This window comes from Entelurus aequoreus, linkage group LG19, assembly GCF_033978785.1.
Source record: "Entelurus aequoreus isolate RoL-2023_Sb linkage group LG19, RoL_Eaeq_v1.1, whole genome shotgun sequence".
In the NCBI taxonomy this organism is placed as follows: domain Eukaryota; kingdom Metazoa; phylum Chordata; class Actinopteri; order Syngnathiformes; family Syngnathidae; genus Entelurus; species Entelurus aequoreus.
The window spans coordinates 36,737,719-36,759,232 of NC_084749.1; the positions used below are offsets into that span (position 1 = coordinate 36,737,719).

The 21,514-nt window shown below is 38.0% G+C and overlaps 1 protein-coding gene across 2 annotated transcripts in view; it reads right to left on the reverse strand.

Moving 5' to 3' along the window:
* homer3b (homer scaffold protein 3b) overlaps positions 1-21,514 on the reverse strand; it is a 109,664-nt gene that overhangs the window by 32,364 nt on the left and 55,786 nt on the right. For both annotated transcript variants that reach the window (XM_062028434.1, XM_062028433.1), the window contains one exon: positions 20,505-20,612. In XM_062028434.1, the coding sequence (XP_061884418.1) occupies positions 20,505-20,612 (108 nt within the window). The remainder of the gene's footprint in view (positions 1-20,504; positions 20,613-21,514) is intronic.

Here is a 21,514-nt window from a genome sequence, read left to right on the forward strand (position 1 = left end):
TGATTTTTTCCATGCTTTCCAATAACACACACTAGATGTGGTGAAATTTGTCCTGTGCATTTGTCCCATCCCCTTGGGGAGCAGTGGGCAGCAGCGGCGCCGCGTCCGGGAATCATTTTGGTGATTTAACCCCCAACTCCAACCCTTTGTTGCTGAGTGCCAAGCAGGGAGGTTATGGGTCCCATTTTTATAGTCTTTGGTATGACTCGGCTGGGATTTGAACTCTAACCTACCGATCTCAGGTATGGTAGACCAGTCAATTGTGTGCAATTATATTCTACCTTGCTAGGATGTTGCTGTTGTTGTTGACAACGCCGAACAAACAAACGCGTCCTCAATGCAATGTAGTGTCCTCGCTCGCGGCTAACATCCCTCCACAGTGCAAAGTTGCTTTTAAGTAACTAATTCTCGTCTTTGGCGGCAAATTAACAGTGTTTCTCACAAGTATCGTTACCATTGAAGTACTAGAAGACAATGAATTAGAGATGTCCGATAATATCGGCAGTCCGATATTATCGGCCGATAAATGCTTTAAAATGTAATATCGAAAATTATCGGTATTGGTTTCAAAAAGTAAAATTTATGACTTTTTAAAACGCCGCTGTACGGAGTGGTACACGGACGTAGGGAGAAGTACAGAGCAGTTGCGTCTCCCAGTCATACTTGCCAACCCTCCCGATTTTCCCGGGAGACTCCCGAATTTCAGTGACCCTCTCGAAAATCTCCCGGGGCAACCGTTCTCCCGAATTCCGATTCCACCGATTTCCACCCAGACAACAATATTGGGGGCGTGCCTTAAAGGCACTGCCTTTGCGTGCCGGCCCGTTCACATAATATCTACGGCTTTTAACACACACACGTGAATGCAAACGCATACTTGGTCAACAGCCATACAGGTCACACTGATGGTGTCCGTATAAACAACTTTAACACTGTTACAAATATGCGCCACACTGTGCACCCACACCAAACAAGAATGACAAACACATTTTGGGAGAACATCCGCACCGTAACACAACATAAACACAACAGAACCAATACCCAGAACCCCTTGCAGCACTAACTCTTCCGGGACCCTACATTAGAAGCAGAAAATAAATATAGAAAATATAAAAACAAATTAACTCAAATTATAAGGTCAAATAAGAGAGATTATTATAAGAAATTACTAGATGATAATAAAAACAATATCAAAGGAATATGGAATTTATTAAACAGTATTATAAGAAACAGTACCTCTTCAAATAACTATCCAACGTATTTCACAAATGATGGTAAAGAAAATGATAATATTGAAGATGTGGCTAATTCTAATGCTATTCTTTGTAAGTATTGGACCTGAACTTGCAGAAAAAATCCCAGATCCACGGACAACTGGTAAAAATATGGAGGGATTGTTGGAGAGAAACCCCAATTCTATGTTTTTAAATGCAGTGGGTGAAGAGGAAGTGTTGGATATTGTAAACAAATGTAAGAACAAAATGTCCACTGACTCCAATGACATTAGTATGGCATTGGTGAAAAAGGTCATTACAGGGATATCAAAACCATTGACATATATCTGTAATTTGTCATTTCAAACTGGCACATTTCCAAATGAAATGAAAATAGCTAAAGTTATACCTCTGTTTAAAACTGGGAGCAAACACCACTTCACAAACTATAGACCCGTCTCTTTACTTCCACAATTCTCTAAAATATTAGAAAAACTATTCAATAACAGGTTATATGCATTTATAGAAAAGCATAAATTACTCTCTGACTGTCAATATGGGTTTAGATCAAACAGATCTACATCAATGGCAATAGTTGAAACAGTAGAGGAAATCACAAATGCCATAGAAAAGAAACAATATGCAATGGGAATATTTATTGATCTAAAAAAAGCATTTGACACAATTAACCATGATATATTAATCAATAAAATGGAAAAGTATGGAATCAGGGGAGTTGTATTAGATTGGCTTAAAAGTTACTTAAATAAGAGACAACAGTTTGTGAAGTTGGGGGATTGCTGTTCATCATGTTTGGATATTGCTTGTGGTGTCCCCCAGGGGTCAGTGTTGGGGCCAAAACTGTTCATCCTGTATATCAATGACATATGTAAAGTGTCTACATTATTGAAATTAGTGTTATTTGCTGATGACACTGATATTTTTTGTTCAGGGGATGACTTAAATCAATTGCAGGAAGTCATTATGGAAGAAGTGAGTAAACTAAAAACTTGGTTTGACTATAATAAATTGTCATTAAACCTGACTAAGACTAACTTAATGCTGTTTGGAAAGAGGACATGTGAAACAAGGGTGCAGATACAAATAGATGGGGTGGATATTGAAAGGGTTTTTGAAATAAAATTCCTTGGAGTTACAATTGACGATCAAATTAACTGGAAATCACATATAAAACATGTACAATCTAAGCTGTCAAGAAGCATCTCAGTAATAAATAAAGCAAAGCAGGTTCTGGATCACAAATCACTCCACATTCTTTACTGTTCATTAGTTTTACCATATTTAACCTACTGTGTGGAAGTCTGGGGGAATAATTATAAAAGCTAATTAAATTCAATAACTATACTTCAGAAAAGAGCTGTACGCATCATCAACAAGGTTGGATATCTGGACCATACTCACTCACTATTCTTACAGTCAAAAATATTGAAATTTAATGATATTATTTTGTATCAAACTGCACAAATAATGTATAAAGCCAAAATAAATAAACTCCCAGGAAGCATTCAAAAATTGTTCAGCACACGAGAGGGCGGTTATAATTTAAGGGGGAATTTAAATTTCAAAATGCTTAGTTATAGAACGACCATTAAAAGTTTTTGTATTTCAATTTGTGGAGTGAAATTATGGAATGGTTTGAATGATAAGTTAAAGCAATGTCCAAACATAAACCAGTTTAAAAAGAAGTATAAGTACATGGTATTCCAGAGGTACAGAGATGAAGAAGGGCTTTGATATTGGGTTGTTTGTGTTACAGAAGAGTGTGGGGCTGCCCATTGAGGCAGTGTTGTTGTTGTGGTGGCATGATACCATTTCCATGATCACTAGTGGTAATGATGTGGCTATGTATGTGTGTGGTGTGCATATGTATGTATATATCTATGATGTATGTACAGTATATACAAGTTCATTAAGTTTGTACATTGAGTGAATAGGTAGTTCTAGTTCAGAGTAATTTATGATTTAAAGAAAAGGGGTGGGATTAAATAAGTGTAAACTTCTTCTCACTCCTTTTCAAATATGTAAAAAAAAAAAAGGAAAAAAGAAAAAGAAAGTCCAATGCTCATTTGTTTTTGTTTTTTATTCTCCATTGTTTTCATGTTGTTATAATGGCTGTTAAGGCTATAGCACTGTATTGGATCAGGCTTGCTCTTGTTTTTATGCATATTTGAAATAAAAATATATCAATCAATCAATCAATCAATCAATCAATCAATATCGGATATCGGATATCGGCAAAATAGCCATTATCGGACATCTCTACAATGAATGGCTAATCATGTTACACTACACACCAGAGGAGGATACAAAAAAGCATAAACTGCTAAGCTAGAGCCACTAAATGTAAACAAGGGTGGGCGGAGCTATACAAATATTGACAATAATGATACAGAGTATAGTATCAGTTAATGGTCAGTACTACAGTGATTAGATCAATATGTTTTACTATCACAAAATCGTTTGTCTTTTTTGTTGCTGTTTATAAATAACATTAGTATAACATAATTGTTTACAAACTGGGGAAATAAAAGCCAATGGTAGATTTAATAAGTAATTATTTTTCACTGTTAACATTTACATGTATAAAGGGAATAAATAAAAAATTACAATATTAAATTATTATTGTTACACCGCCAACCTGTGTTATTGTTTGTTTAGAATTGTGATAATAAATGTAACCATTATATTCAATTTATTTGATCAGCATTGGTGTGACCAATACAGCCCCTGAAACTATTTTGTATTGGATCGATACCCAAAGGTGTTGTATTGCCCCAAACTAATTTAACGTATCCAAAAACAGAAGAGTACCGTAAGTGCTTTTTCAATTCAATTCAAACAACTGTATTAATCCCTCAACGGGCAATTCATTTTGTTATATTTTACAGAAGTGTAGATTGATCCGTGTTACTACAGAAAAGTAACCAGTTATTAAAATAAATTAGCAAGTAGATTAATGATAGTTTTGAGAAAATAATACAACAGGAAATGACGCAATATGTTACCGCACACGTCACCTGCTAAATTACAGGACTTTTTCATTTGTTTTAATATGGTTATATCATCATTTATATGCCAAATAAAATGTTGTGCTATGTATCACTATATCAATTTCAGGCCATATCACCCTTCCTTACTGTCAACATATGATGACAATCTCTCATTGGTCCCGTTTACACTGCACACCACATCTGATTTTTTTGCCAGTCTAAACGCTCCAAAGTGCTTCAAATCTGATCTTTTCACATCAAATATAGGCCACATCAGGAGGTAGTCCAAAACCGATTGGAATCTGATCTTTTCAAATGCGACTTCAGTCTAAACGCAATGCGACCCGTGTGTCACTTTTTCATCAGCTTTACGTGCGCAACATCATTCATGTGCACGGGGAAAGATGTAGCCTGCAAGCAAAATGGATAAGTCATCACAATATCCAATTTCTGTAAGTAAAGTATTTTTAGGCGGCCAAATTTTCGGTGCATCACTAGTCAATAATACGCAAATAATGTAATATATGAATCAGTGTTTCCCATAAACTGCCAAGATACCTGTGGCGGTGCGGGCGTGGCTATGGGCGTGGCTATGGGCGTGGTCACCATGACATCATCGAGTAATTTGCATAATTTACTACAATGATATGATTTTCTCTAAAAAGGCTCAAAAAATGTATACTTACTAATTAATAGTAACAGTTTTGTTTTAAACGTCCATCCATCCATCCATCCATCCATTTTACAATTACAACACTTTATGTACATATTTATATACAGATTTGAACAATAAGTTATTCACTGAAATATATTTATTAATTGTGGTTCTTACAAAAAATATATCTTATAAAATATAAAAGCTAAAATGTCTCTTAAAGCTCTGCCCCTTTAATTAGTGCATACTAAATAATTTAACTTTAGCCTACTACTACATCCATATTATTTACCAGCAACATAAAGTGAAACAGAGGCAGAGGTTTCCTGCCACAGTCAGTAACAAATAAACAGAAAACCGTAGTGGTCAAATACAAATAAGGCAACAAGAGAAGTATCCTACACTTCTCTTTTGTAAAGTAAATCTGAACAGCCTATATGGGCATCTACATCAACTATATGATTTGCCTGAGAAGCTGGACAGGACAAAAAAAAAAAAAAAACTTTTTAAAAAATTATTATTATTTTTTTTTTTTAAATTTGTGGCGGACGTAATTCTTTTGTGGCGGGCCGCCACAAATAAATGAATGTGTGGGAAACACTGTATGAATATATATTTTGATTCCGAAGAAATTGTGATTGTTGAAGGACTGGAATTGACGCTACGGTGTATTTGCTTGAGTTGAAAAATAAAGTTAAATTGACGCTGATGTCTGTGCCTCCTCTATTTACCAGCCATAGAATGATTATACATTGAACAAATAAACAACAGATAACGTAAAATTGCAAGCAGATGCAATGTTATTGAAAGAAAACAACTAGGAAACTGATAAAAAGTTGACACAAAATCGTGTAATAGGCCACGACGCTTACAAGAAAGCCTGCTACACTACTATTTTCACACACATTTTCCAGAAGATAAAGATGAGTTTTGCACATTTCTACACTCTGTGTCACCTGATTTCTCTTTCCTTCTGTGCAGAAGCCAAAACCAAACATTGCCAAAATCAGCTGAAATAATACTGCTGCAGAAAATTCTTGTAATATTAATTTGAGTGAGCCTGACCCTGGTCCCCCGAGGATGATGGTGAGCTTCTTAGCTCTTGTCTGCCCTTATAAATGCATGTAGTCAGACACAGATGTGGAGGGGAACAACGTCTTAAGAAAGGAAACAAGGAGTCGAAATCAAAGCGAAGATAACTGTGGTCAGGCCCAAAAGCCAAGGGATCGACTGTGCTTATACATTCCTGAATAATTAACGCTGTGGATCATGTTTAAGTCATAAACAGGATTACAAATAAGTTCAGTTCAAAGTCTTGGGAGGAACTTTAAGGAAATGTCTGCATTTTTTAAATGAGCAGCAAAGTGCATCAGATGGATTTTTGTATCATTTTGGCTTTTACATAAACAGAAAGCAGAGGGATTCTAATGGGATGTTATTTTATGAAATTTTAAAAAATCTGGGTCAAATCTGAATGAAACCAGGTTTTAACATTTTAATATTTTATATAATTGTAATTTCAATATAATTGTACTTTATCTTGAGATACGTAATATGAATTAATACATGATAGGGATGCACAATTTTTTTCCCTCAAGATTATACTAATAATGATAACTTCCTGCTTCTCACCACAGATACCGATAACCGTTCACTTTATTATTTACTGCATATACCGTATTTTTCGGACTATAAGTCGCAGTTTTTTTCAAAGTTTGGCCGGGGGTGCAACTTATACTCAGGAGCGACTTATGTGTGAAATTATTAACACATTACCGTAAAATATCAAATAATATTATTTAGCTCATTCACGTAAGAGACTAGACGTATAAGATTTCATGGGATTTAGCGATTAGGAGTGACAGATTGTTTGGTAAACGTATAGCATGTTCTATATGTTATAGTTATTTAATGACTCTTACCATAATATGTTACGTTAACATACCAGGCACGTTCTCAGTTGGTTATTTATGCGTCATATAACGTACACTTATTCAGCCTGTTGTTCACTATTCTTTATTTATTTTAAATTGCCTTTCAAATGTCTATTCTTGGTGTTGGGTTTTATCAAATAAATTTCCCCCAAAAATGCGACTTATACTCCAGTGCGACTTATATATGTTTTTTTCCTTCTTTATTACGCATTTTCGGCCGGTGCGACTTATACTGCGGAGCGACTTATACTCCGAAAAATACGGTATATTCCATCCATCCATTTTCAACCGTCTGTCCCTTACGTGGTCGCGGGGGTGCTGGAGCCTATCTTAGCTGCATTCGGGCGGAAGGCGGTGTACACCCTGGACAAGTCGCCACCTCATCGCAGGGCCAACACAGATAGACAGACAACATTCACACTCACATTCACACACTAGGGCCAATTTAGTGTTGCCAATCAACCTATCCCCAGGTGCATGTCTTTGGAGGTGGGAGGAAGCCGGAGTACCCGGAGCGAACCCACGCAGTCATGGGGAGAACATGCAAACTCCACACAGAAAGATCCCGAGCCCAGGATTGAACCCTTCGTATTGTGAGGCACACACACTAACCCCTGTTCCACCGTGCTTTCTTAAATGTGGATTTTGTTGTATTCCCAGTGCATTCAATTGATCGCAACTGGACTGCTTGGTTTTTATCAGGAGATGTGTAGCCTCTCGTCCAAGCAGTGCTGTACACTTAGCTTTTTCACTAGTAACACAAATTCTACGAAATGAAAACAAATACCACAGAATTGTCTTTGTAGGTCAGAATTTTTTCGGTAGCATTATGAAATGTCTTAAATATCACAATTTCATTATTAACACTCAAACAAGGTACACAGTGCCGTCATTAGGGCTACTGTAACGCTCAATTAAACACAGAGAACATCCTTAAACGTTAACATGAGTGTAGGGCTAGGAGATATAGATCAAAACTCATATCCCGATATAGTTTGGCCCATAAACTAACCCATAAATGGAAATATTCGTTGACGTAACTAAATATCTCCACCATGCTTTGATTTTAAATTTTCGGGACTGATGGGGATCCCAAATACACAAAAACAGGTACCAACAAGTAAGTAAAGTAGATTTTGAGATGCGGCTAATTTATGGATTTTTCTTCGCTAACACCCATAATGTTTTGTGTTCAATAGTTTTAATTAAACATAAGCAGAAACACTGAAAAGTTGTTGTTGTTTGTGGTAGGGCGCTATCTTTTGGACGAGTTAAGGTGTTGCGGGTTGAAAATGTACTTCCCGTTTTAATGCCCTGAACTGTAAGTGAAACCGTCAATTGCGTTTCTGCTCAAAAGGATTCTTCCTTCATCACTCCAAGGAACGTTTGTAAGTTTTACAACTTAACTAAAACAATTCATACTTACTGAACCGTCCCGTCTCTTGAGTGTTTTCATGCATATTTGTACGTGATCTAACGTCGTTAGCAAATAACTAATATGCTAACACGTTTACGTGTGTGTGTTAGTGTGTTAGTATTATTAACTTACAATGGCATTCTTTTTGTATTGTTTCAGTTGCAAAAAATTCCGCAGTACCAAAATGTCACTGTGGAGTTATTGAAACTGTTTAGCTTTTTGGAGAGCTAGCTTCTGCAGCTAGTGGCTTCATGACGATGACTTCTGTTGTGTTTGATCAGCCATTTTAATGCCAATTAAGGGATGTAAATAATGCCAATTAAGGGATGTAAATAAACATTTACAGAATCGTTCTGTGTAACTCATTTCACAAGGTTTTTATCTGAGGCTTATAGTCTGGTGCGGCTAAGATATGGAAAAATGTTTTCCTTCTAAGATTTAGCGGGTGTGGCTTATCTACCATTGCACTCTATAATCCGGAAAATACGGTAGTTGAGACATTTTTTAAGATGGTTGACATAATTTCTACCTGGATATCACGGAGCGTCTGCAAATGCTGCCTCTTCTTCTTTACATACAGTCGTGGTCAAAAGTTTACATAGACTTGTAAAGAACATAATGTCATGGCTGTCTTGAGTTTCCAATCATTTCTACAACTCTTATTTTTTTGTGATAGAGTGATTGGAGCACATACTTGTTGGTCACAAAAAACATTCATGAAGTTTGGTTCTTTTATGAATTCATTATGGGTTTACTGAAAATGTGAGCAAATCTGCTGGGTGAAAAGTATACATACAGCAATGTTAATATTTGGTTACATGTCCCTTGGCAACTTTCACTGCAATAAGCCGCTTTTGGTAGCCATCCACAAGCTTCTGGCAAGCTTCTGGTTGAATTGTTGACCACTCCTCTTGACAAAATTGGTGCATTTCAGCTAAATTTGTTGGTTTTCAAACATGGACTTGTTTCTTCAGCATTGTCCACACATTTAAGTCAGGACTTTGGGAAAGCCATTCTAAAACATTAATTGTAGCCTGATTTAGCCATTCCTTTACCACTTTTGACATGTGTTTGGGGTCATTGTCCTGTTGGAACACCCAACTGCGCCCAAGACCCAACCTCCGGGCTGATGATTTTAGGTTGTCCTGAAGAATTTGGAGGTAATCCTCCTTTTTCATTGTCCCATTTACTCTCTGTTAAGCACCAGTTCCATTTGCAACAAAACAGGCCCAGAGCATAATACTACCACCACCATGCTTGGCGGTAGGCATGGTGCTCCTGGGATTAAAGGCCTCACATTTTCTCCTCCAAACATATTGCTGGGTATTGTGGCCAAACAGCTGAATTTTTGTTTCATCTGACCACAGAACTTTCCTCCAGAAGGTCTTATCTTTGTCCATGTGATGTCAGATGAAACAAAAATTGAGCTGTTTGGCCACAATACCCAGCAATATGTTTGGAGAAGAAGACAGCCATGACATTATGTTCTTTACAAGTGTGTATAAACTTTTGACCACGACTGTATACTATAAGTCTCCTGTTTGTCAAGGCATTTACACGAAGTTTGGATTTTTGGCAGATATATCTTTTCTGTCATGTACATATCCATCCATCTCTTACTCGTGTGAGCGCTGCAGTGGAAAAAAAAGGCAATTTTTTGCAACGGGCTGGTGCTTGAGCAGTGGTTATAACTATCTACTAGAAGTGTCAAAATTAACCGGTACACACTGATTACCGATTTTAACTTTAGAGATATGAATACATTGTTTAGCGAGCCTCTGGATCAATCTGTATCGATCGGTCGATGTCCGGCTGGAAAGTCATGAATCGGTTGATTGTAGATCTAATACAGAATATGGCCGCTCTAATCTTGCGAGACTTCTGTATATGAGAGTGCCATGCAATGTAAACCAATCAGAAGCAACGTAAGATTTTTTGTCAGTGTTGTCAACTTGGCAACTTTCTTGCTAAATCTAGAATCTTTCCAACTCCTCTTAGTGACTTTCTGTCTCAAAAGTGACTCGCGACAAATCTAGCATTTTTTTCTGGGACGTTTGGAGACATGAAAGCGCATATCACTCTCATGTGCTCAACTTACAAGCGGTGCTGCTGTGAGCGTTTCCTCACAGGCGGTGGGGTCCTCTGTCAACTGATTATCTGCTCTTAGACATCTTGTACTGAAAACACATGTTGTTGTACTTTTAAGTGCAATCACAGTCAAGTCCATTCCTTTCTTGTCAGAGCAGAAAGGAGACACACACCCAGTCTGTTCAAAGCTGCAGCTGTTTCTGCCTTGGTTGAGATGTAAATGTTTCATTACTGTCACGCTTTAAACAACAACAAACCTATCGTTCATGTCAATGAGCCAGTCAATTGGTTCGTTTGTAAATATCTCAACCTTTCAGTCTTTTGATCAAATTTGATACTCTAACTTTTAGCAATGTAGAAAAAATACAAATACAACTAGACTAAGAATCAACAGAACAAAATTAATTTACAGTTCTAATCATAAATTGCATTTTTGAACCCACACATCTTTTCTTTAAGTTTATGGATTGAAATGCCTTGAAGTTGATAGTTCTACTATTGGCTGATAATACAAGAACCGCCTGTTTTGTATTTGTCTATTTAAAAAATAAACAAATGACATTGTTCTGACATAAATAAATGATAAATGGGTTGTACTTGTATAGCGCTTTTCTACCTTCAAGGTACTCAAAGCGCTTTGACAGTTTTTCCACATTTACCCATTCACACACACATTCACACACTGATGGCGGGAGCTGCCATGCAAGGCGCTAACCAGCAGCCATCAGAGGCAAAGGGTGAAGTGTCTTGCCCAAGGACACAACGGACGTGACTAGGAAGGTAGAAGGTGGTAATTGAACCCCAGTAACCAGCAACACTCCGATTGCTGGCACAGCCACCCTACCAACTTCGCCATGCCGCCCTGACACATTTAATTTTCTTTTCACCAAGCAAAACTTACATCTGCATTAAATCGCATCAATTCATATCGCATCTAAATTTAAAAAAAAGTATTGTTAGTGAATCGTATCATAACCCATGTATCGAATTTTATATCGGTTAGCCATTTAAAGGTAGAGATGCACACCCCAACTATTTATTAATTATTTATTTTTTAAATACTTAATACTGGTATCATATGTGTATATATTGTATCTGCTGATGTAGCTATGTTGTAAAAAAAAAAAAAAAAGACCGATATATGTCCAAATGCAAAATATCAGTGCCGATAATTGGTCGATCTCTACTTATTAATCTACTTTTTAATTTGTATATTATCAGCTGTTTACTTTCTGCAGTAAAGTGGTTCCACCTACACTGCTGATGTAGTTCTGATGTAGTTGTAAAAAGAAAAAAAGACCAAAACTGTAGAAACCGATAAATAGAGGCCGGTAACTATATAGGTCAAAATGCCATATATCGGCTCCGATAATCGGCACGGCCGATAATTGGTCGATCTCTAGTTGATACACATCACAAAACAAAAACAGCACAGCGCAAGTGGCATACAAACTAATAAAGCGCACCAATGAAAACAAAACCTGATTGGCAGAAGTAATCCTATTTGCAGGTTTTCTGCTAGTGGCATAACAAAGACAGGTTTCTTTGTTGATCCTCGAGCTATGGTCTGAAGCTACATTTGCTCCCAAGTCGAATTTGATCAGACTGCAGATTAATTATTGAGCAAGATGGTTCATGCAACCCAGAGATGCATGACTAACAATACAGTAGCGTAGGCCTCAAGACAAAAGAAAATGCTTTGTTTTGTGTTTGCGGTTTTGTGAGACGTTTCACGTACCTGAGAAAGCTGAGGGGGTGTCCACATCCCGTGATGCGTTCCATGCAAAAGGAGAAAGATAGTTAGAAGAGAATCATTCTTTTAAAGAGTTATCAAAGTTGAAGTGGGCTTTATACACAATGAAGAAAAGAAGTAAAAAGCTAAAACTTTCTACCGGATAAAATTGAAAACGATAAATAAAGAACACAAAAGGATGCACTTTCACATGAAAATGTCTGATTATTGTGTTTTTAGGTTAGCTGTCAAATGCAAAACTGACTCAATGGGATCTTGGATATTTTAAATATTAAGTTGCTTTGCAGAGAGCTTTCACCGTGACGTGAGTTTGCCACCGTCTTTTTTTTTTTTTTTAAGTACATTTACACTGTTTACTTATTTATCCAAGCATCAGTCCATTTGCTTCCTGAGCTTTTATAAAGCTCCCGTCTCCCCATTCTGAGCTTCATTGAGACCACAAGCCTCCTTCATTTATGCATGGGTCCATGCATGCAAGGGTTCCCTTGAAGCACCTGCGCTTCTCACGAAACAACACATACCTTTTAGTGTACTTTTATTGTCAAGAATTAGATTTCAAATATGGATGACTGACATTTGTATTTGTTTTGCATATATACTGTGAATAAGGGAGGAACTCTTATTACCCCCACATCAGACCCTGAAGACACTACTATATGAAGTATAAACGATAAAATATTAAAGAGTATGTGAAAGTTCGACTCCTACCCTGTTTTATTTACTTCCATGAGGACCTCTTTCAAGTTTTGTTATTAGTCAGAAATATCAAGCAGCTAAAATGCATTAAACATGTGTGGAGAGAGTGTTTTGAATATTATTGCATACCATGCTTCATAGTGGATTTATCGGAGTGTAATTTTAAATGTGCAGCTTAGACATTTTTTTTCAACGTCCATAAAGTTCAATAAAACAGGTTGAGTGTTATGTGACCATGTGTGCTCACTTTCTGTGTTGTCAAAGGTGAACTCATAGGCATTGACTAAAATGAGCAATATTGGCCACAAAAGATGGCATGCTTGTAGCGATTAGACTGAAAGGTAATTAAGATTTACCTTAAGAGTAGGGGTGGGCGATATATCGATATACTCGATATATCACGGGTTTGTCTGTGCGATATAGAAAATGACTATATCGTGATATTCGATTATACGTTCTCACGCAGTTGCTTTTAGCTGCGGGCATTACACTGCAGGCTTTCATCACTCTTTGTTGTCTCTCCTTCTCACAGACAGCAAGCGCACCTTCTTACATACGTCACATACGTATACGCCCTCGCGGAGCAGAGAGGTAGCGGCATGGGTAACGTTAGCTGTGGTGCGAGTGGTAATACGAGAGAAGAAGGTACGAATCTGGTAACAAATGAAGGAAAAATTAATTCCCAAGAAAAACAGCAGGGGGTCCATCGTCTGGCGGTGGTTTGGCTTCAAGCGGGAATATGTCGAACAGACAACCGTAATTTGTCAAGTGTGGGGCAAAAGCGTTGCTACAAAAGGTAGCTTTACTGCTAATATGTAGCATCATTTGAAAAGTCACCTGCTAGAGAATGAAGAGTGCTTACTCCGCATGTCAACATCTCCGTTCGGTGCCACACCAACAAAATGCAGAGGCAACCATTTCCACATCAACACCGAATGAAAAAAATAGTCAACAACAGAAGGAGATAACGTCCGCAGGAACCTACCACATAGTGAAGGACATACACTATTTGATTTCCTATTATGCAGCTCATTTTTATTTGACACTTACTGAAATATCTTGTGTGACATCATGCACAAAAGTGCACTTTATTTGTTTTAAACTATTGTAGTGGCGTTCTGTACAAAAAGTGCACTTTCATTTAGTGTTGTTTTGATATGTCATCTTAGTGACATCATGCACAAAAGTGCACTCATAGCTTGTATTAAAATGTCTCTGACAATCTTGCAATTTCTGTATTGAATTGACATGAATGTTTGTGCCACTGCTTAATAACTGTTTAATAAATACAGTTTTGGTCAATTGACTTAGTTGTGATATCCCTCTCTGCATGAAAGTTTAAAATGAGCATATATTAATGCAGTATGAACAACAATGTTTTAATGTAGACACATAGAATCATCATACTGCTGTGATTATATGCATCAAGTGTCCATTCAAGGCTAAGGCAAAATATCGAGATATACAGTATATTGCGTATCGTGACATGGCCTAAAAATATAGAGATATTAAAAATAGGCCATATCGTCCAGCCCTACTTAAGAGTATCGTAGGCCAGACTTCTTATTTAACTTTTGACCTTTCGCGGGCCAAACTGAAGACGCCGGTGAGCCGCACTTGGCTCGTGGGCCGTAGTTTGGACACCGGTATATTAAGCTGTGTGTCTGACCATATGTATACCGGCCTGACTCTTCCCCCTTCACACTGCTCAGGGACTAAACCGGGTCCACAGAGGAAGTCAGAGGAATCAGCTTCAGCGCTGCTTAAGGTGTCAGGGAGTGAGGTTTTCACACACAACATGGCACAGCCACACTAGCTGCCATGTTGTTCTCTACACTCTTCTTCTGCAGTGTATTCCTCATCTTTAGTCATTTGCTGAACATCTGGCTTTAGTTTTCTTGCCATTAACACATCCTATACCAAGCACATAAAATAGCCACTCTAAAATTTTGCCTTAAAGATTTTTTATTTTTGTACATGTTTTATTTACTTTACCTGCTTAAAAACTAAAACCCGACTGTTTGCTTTCTTGACGGCATATGCTGCCCAGTCTACATATCTGCAGGTGTTACTGACCATCTGAACCCTCAGTGAAGAAAAAAATACAGTAAGACAGCGCTGGATAATTCCGTAAGCGTTGCATGATGTTCTATTTTTGTAATGTGCACACTGTAGAACTACTACAATACTTGAAGCCCATCACATATTCAATGGCTGCAATACCATAGTTAGGCAATCAATACATGCTGATATGTCTGTGTCCATGTGGGTGACCTTGCACCCTGGGTTCCCGGTTTCCATGGTGATAAGTCTCTCCAACACCAATTGAGTAGCAGGTTTTTCTGTGCTGCCCCCATAGCTCTTGGCTCGGGCAAGAATTTCATGTATCACTCATGCTACATGTGTTACAAAAGAGTTGATGTGTCCAAAACAACCACCTTAGTATTGATGTTCTGTTTTGTCACAATCAAGCCTTGTCTTTCTCTGAAAAATGAGTGTCACGCGTGGCAAAGTGACTACGCAGCGATTCTAGCTGAGCAGAACAGCATTATGAGCTAACTCTAATTCAACCCCAACAGCAATTGCGAAAATATTGTTACATTTCCAGAGTGGACTGCTTGGTGGTGTAGTAGTTGTCACATCAGGTCCACTATCTGGAAATCAGGTTTTGAATCTGTTGAACATCCCTGTGTGGAGTTTGAATCATGTTTCCTCCTATGAGTGTGTGTGTCCGCCCACATTCCAAAAACATGCATGTTAGGTTAACTGGAGACTATTCATCAGGGGTGTTCAAAGTGTGGCCCACTACAAATTCTACAAGCAAAATAAAGACATCCAGAATTAGAAAATTAGACCAAAAAAAGCGAATAAAAAATGGGACTAATTCCCCCAAAATTAGTATCTGAAAACCAAAATGGCCGACCACCTGGTATGTGGCCTACGATGGTTTTCAAGCATCCTGTCTTGATGAACGTGCGTACAAAATAATTTGTTAGAAGATATGGTAAGTTTTTGAATGTGCTAAAGCCCTTAAAAAGGTTTCATTTGGCTCAATAATTTTTATGATATTAGTGACAAATAATATAACAGCATATAACACTACTTTGCTTTGTTAGCTCCAACACAAAGCAAATTTGAGGATGTTTTGTTCAGATAGTTTGGCATATATGGATCTATATTCAATGCGTTCCATCGGAAGTTGGAGCTGGTAACGACGTCACAGCCGATGTTGTGAGTGTTCCAGTTATGAGGTCGGAAATCAAGATGGCCACATTCACAAAAACTATTTTTGCGTTTACCTTGTCTGAATAATCAAAATTCAAAAATTTGATTAATCTGATTTAGACAATTAATTATTTGACAGCACCAAATAGGAGAGCCCAAACATTACAGTTCTTAATATTTGGACTCTCTTTTTGTAGTTAAATTGTTGTTCTACATCACTGCAGAGTACAAGCACAATAACAACTTATTATAAATAGATCTCTGGCTCATAAGATTTTATTTAATTAAGCATGTGGTCGGTTGGAGTTCAAATCCCAGCCGAGTCATACCAAAGACTATAAAAATGGGACCCATAACCTCCCTGCTTGGCACTCAGCAACAAAGGGTTGGAGTTGGGGGTTAAATCACCAAAATGATTCCCGGGCGCGGCGCCGCTGCTGCCCACTGCTCCCCAAGGGGATGGGACAAATGCAGAGGACAAATTTCACCACATCTAGTGTGTGTGTGACAATCATTGGTACTTTAATCTTTAATCTTTAATGTACTGGCAGGTTGAATAAATAGCTGGTTTAATCACTACCGGCCAATATCAAAACTTCCTTCATGTCAAAAATCATTTAAAAAAGTGGTAGCTTAGTAGCTAACCTAATTTTTGGAACAGCATGATTTTTACGATAAATACTAATCTGGCTTTAGGTAATTTCACTCTTCCGAAACTGTTCTTTTGAAAGTTTCCAGTGATGTGATGATGGCCGCTGACTTTGGGCACTACACAGTTCTGGTTTTACTCGATTTGACATCTGCCTTTGATACTGTGGATATATTAGATATATAGATATATTGATAGATGGCCTCAAATCTGAGATGGGGTTTTCTGGTGCAGTTCTCCAGTGGTTTACTTCTTATATAAATGGAAGAACTTTTAATGTTGCTTTTAATGATGTAATGTCCTATGTGTCCAACCTGTCATGTGGTGTGGCCCAGGGTTCTGTTATGGGGCCTGTTTTATTTTTGTTGTATCTGATGCCGCTTGGGAGGTTGATCAGTAGTTTTAAAAACGTTTCTTATCATTTCTATGCAGATGATATTCAACTGTTATGCTCCTTCAATGACTCAGAGTTTCAACTTTTTTTATCTGAGTTCTTGGAGTGCGTATCCTGTATTAAAAACTGTTTGTCCTCAAATTTCCTCCAGATAAATTCAAACAAAACGGAAACTCTGATAATTTCCCCCGATAAAAAGACCCCCCTGATCAAGAACTCCCTTGGTGCTCTGGGTGCATCTGTTAAAAGCAGCCTGGGAAACCTTGGGATTGTGTTTGATCAGGCCATGTCTTTGGAGGGTCACTGTCTTCAACTGACCAAAAACTGTTTTTATCATCTCATAAATATTTCTTAAGTCAAAAATATGTTGTCAAAATTGGATCTCATAATGATCATTCACGCGTTCATTTCGCCCCGCATTGACTATTGCAATTCTCTTATCACTCTCTTCAGCAAGTCAATGCTAAAGAGACTTCAGACTCTACAAAATGCGGCTACCAGAATTGTTAAATTCAGTTAAAGTCCACATTGAGTTTAAGATTTTAGTCCTGACATTCCGTGTGTTGCATGGTGGGGCCCCTCAGTACATCACTGACTTGCTATGCCCCTACTCTTCAGGGCGCAGCCTCTGGTCTTCAGGCCAGGGTCTTCTAAAGATCCCAAAAACTTGTTTTAAAACCTGTGGAGACCTGGCATTCCAGGCTATAGCCTCCAGACTCTGGAACAATTTGCACCGGTCCCTCCGTGATCTTGACTGTGTTGAAACTTTTAAGAAACATTTGAAAACTTCTCTTTTCGGTAAAGCTTTTCGTTAATGCACCTTTTACTATAATTTTTAATCCACTTTGTATCCTTTTTATGATGTTGCCCCTGTTGTGTTAATTGAATTGTAGTTTTACTTCACCTATGTTTTGTACAGCGCTTTGTGATTTTATCTGTGAAAAGCGCTTTATAAATAAAATTGACTTACTTACTAAACTTAGGTAGATTTAATGGATAACAAGACTACAATTGCAGCTGCAATATTCATAATGAATGTATTCAATGTTTCAATAGACTGCAGCAATGTGTGCTATATGTTTTGTAGCATTGCGTTTTTTGGAACAAAAGGAAGCTCTGACAAACTTTTACTTCTCCAAACAAACCTCAAACTTGTCGAGTGCAAGAAAGAATCTGGCTATTCTCCTCCAAACAGCAGCGGTACTGCCTTCAATTATGGATGATTCAACTCCTCTCTAATCTACTTTCACTCAGTTCACGCTTAGTTCCAACCCTCCTAACACCTTTGGCTACTCCATCTCTCCAAAGTGGAGAGGTCTTAATGCATTCCAAGCATGAACTCTTTTAATGGAGTTAACCAATAAGGAACTAGTGGAGCAGCCAGATGGAGAAACATAGAATCCTCCTGATTCTGAAGTTAATAATAAAACTGTACAAACTATGATAGACAATACAAAAAGTATTTTTCTTGATAAAGTGGGCCAAATCGAAAATAAGAAAAATTGTGTGGCAGAGGGGTTAGTGCGTCTGCCTCACAATACGAAGGTCCTGAATAGTCGTGAGTTCAATCCCGGCCTCGGGATCTTCCTGTGTGGAGTTTGCATGTTCTCCTCGTGACTGCGTGGGTTCCCTCCGGGTACTCCGGCTTCCTCCCACCTCCAAAAACATGCACCTGGGGATAGGTTGATTGGCAGCACTAAATTGGCCCTAGTGTGTGAATGTGAGAGTGAATGTTGTCTGTCTATCTGTGTTAGTCCTGCGATGAGGTGGCGACTTGTCCAGGGTGTACTCCGCCTTCCGCCCGATTGTAGCTGAGATAGGCTCCAGCGCCCCCCGCGACCCCGAAGGGAATAAGCGGTAGAAAATGGATGGATGGATGGTGAAGCAGTGTCCAAATAAGACTTCAAGCGACTATGTAGACATGAACATGTCGTTCATAAAAAGCATTAATTTTCCATTCATGAAAGGTGTATTCCCAGATCATATGAAAATTGCAAAAATATTACCACTTTACAAACGTGGAAACGAACACGAGCACTCTAATTATAGACCAATATAACTGCTACCACAGTTCTCAAAGATCTTAGAGAAATTGTTTGCTGCTAGGTTAAATACATTTATTAAAAGTTATAATAAATAACTTATGGGTTCCGTCCAAATCCTCAATGGCAACAGCAATAATTGATTTAGCGGAATAAATTTCAACTGCAATAGATAAAAAACTATATAGTATTTTTGTAGATCTTCAAAAAACGTTTGATACCCTTGATCATAAAATATCATTATTGGACAAATTGTACAAATATGGAATAAGAGGAGTGGCTCATGACTGGGTTAGAAGTTACTTGAAAGACAGAACACAGTGTGTGGAAGTAAGCAATATGAAATCTGCCTTACATAATATTAGTTGTGGAGTACCACAAGGACCGGTCCTTGGACCTATACTGTTTCTCATGTATGTCAACGATATTACTCTAGTTTCCAAAGTGTATTTTATTTGCAGACGACAGAAAACTTTTTTTTTTTTTATTAATGACAAAATATTACAGATGTGCTAGAGGAGGTTGAAAACAAATTCATCAGAATTAAAAGATGGTTTGATCTACAAAAATACTTACTAAATATAGTTTTCTACCTATTGCAGTTGAAATTACTTCCGCTAAAACAGGTATTGCTGTTGCCATCGAGGATTTGGATGGAACTCATAAGTTATTTATCATAACTTTTAATAAATGTATTTAACCTAGCAGCAAACAATTTCTCTAAGATCTTTGAGAACTGTGGAAGCAGTTATATTGGTCTATAATTGGAGTGCTTGTGTTCGTTTCCACGTTTTAATTTTAATTTTAGCCAAAGTGTAAATTAATTAGTCATCTTTGTTGTTAGTTAGCACATGCCTAAAGCTATGTCAAGCTGAAAGTAAAAGCGGATAAAGTAGAGCAACTAAATAGATTCCAGTTTCATAAACCGATTATATAATTAGATAATAGTTGTTATAACAGCTTTATTTGTGGCTAATCCCTTTGGGGGGAAAAAAGAGTAACTAGAAGGATCTGATTTCTTGCAAAATACAGTGGCAAAGTAGCTAAATTGGCAACACTAATCCCTCCTGCTTTTTCTTCTTATTCTCTGGCAAACGAGGTGCCCCTATAACCAATCAATCAATTGCTGCATTTACGGGTGGATGGCTGGATGGACAGTATTATAAGATGTTAATATTTTTAAATATAGAATAATAAAAAAAGATTAATCCTTGCTAATTACAGACATCCATCCCACACCATTGCAAATCATACACCTTTGCCAGGTTTCCCTGACAACAGAATAAGTCATCAAAAGATGAACAATTAAAAAAATAAAAATAATTACACACAGACCTTGGCATTTACTTATGCTCAGAACCTCTGCTACGATGGAAAAGCTACAACGTAATGAAAACATTGGTGTGCAAAGGCTTTAGTGCTTCACCTGTGGGGCAGCGATGTTGAGAGCAGGGTTGGCCAGTTCGTACCTCTCCTGGGACTTCTCTCTGGCCAGACGAGCTGCCTCCTTCACCTCCCTAAACTGTTCAGCAAACTAGAGGGGGGCCAAGAGGAGAAACAGCTGTGACCTGTCTGCAATTCTTCCAAAGTCACTGTTGCAAAAATAAACACACTTGCAGAAACAGTTGCTTAGCCCTCAAATGTATCCCTTATCGCAGCAGCTTTGTAGGAATAACAATGAGCCAGTAAAAAAAAACATTTATTTTTATGCTTCAATTCTTATCTATTATGGCTCATTTTTAACAAAATCATATAGCATAACAGATCCCCATCTGGTTCACAAAATCCATTGTTCGGATCTTATCACGTTTTGTCTGACACAGTTCGTTGTACATTGTTGTTCTTTTTAACACCCCAGAATACATACAGGTGTACATCACATACATCCATCCATTCATCCATTTTCTACCGCTTGTCCCTTTTGGGGTCGTGGGGGGTGCTGGAGCCTATCTCAGCTGCATTCGGGCAGAAGGCGGGGTACACCCTGGACAAGTTGCCACCTCATCGCAGGGCCAACACAGATAGACAGACAACATTCACACTCACATTCACACACTAGGGCCTATTTAGTGCTGCCAATCAACCTATCCCCAGGTGCATGTTTTTGGCGGTGGGAGGAAGCCAGAGTACCCGGAGGGAACCCACGCAGTCACGGGGAGAACATGCAAACTCTACACAGAAAGATCCCGAGCCCGGGATTGAACTCAGGACTACTCAGGACCTTCGTATTGTGACGCACATGCACTAACCCCTGTTCCACCGAGCTGTATCTCATAAAATACTCTTTAAAAATGGCTCCTAAAGCGCTCACCCTTGAATTAGTGTAAACAAAAAATGTAGATCCTTATAACCTCATTACCTACCATCAACATAATGCTTAAAACAAATTAGGAAAGTTAGCGCCCTCTAGGCATCCGTGTTGCAAACAGCTCTTTA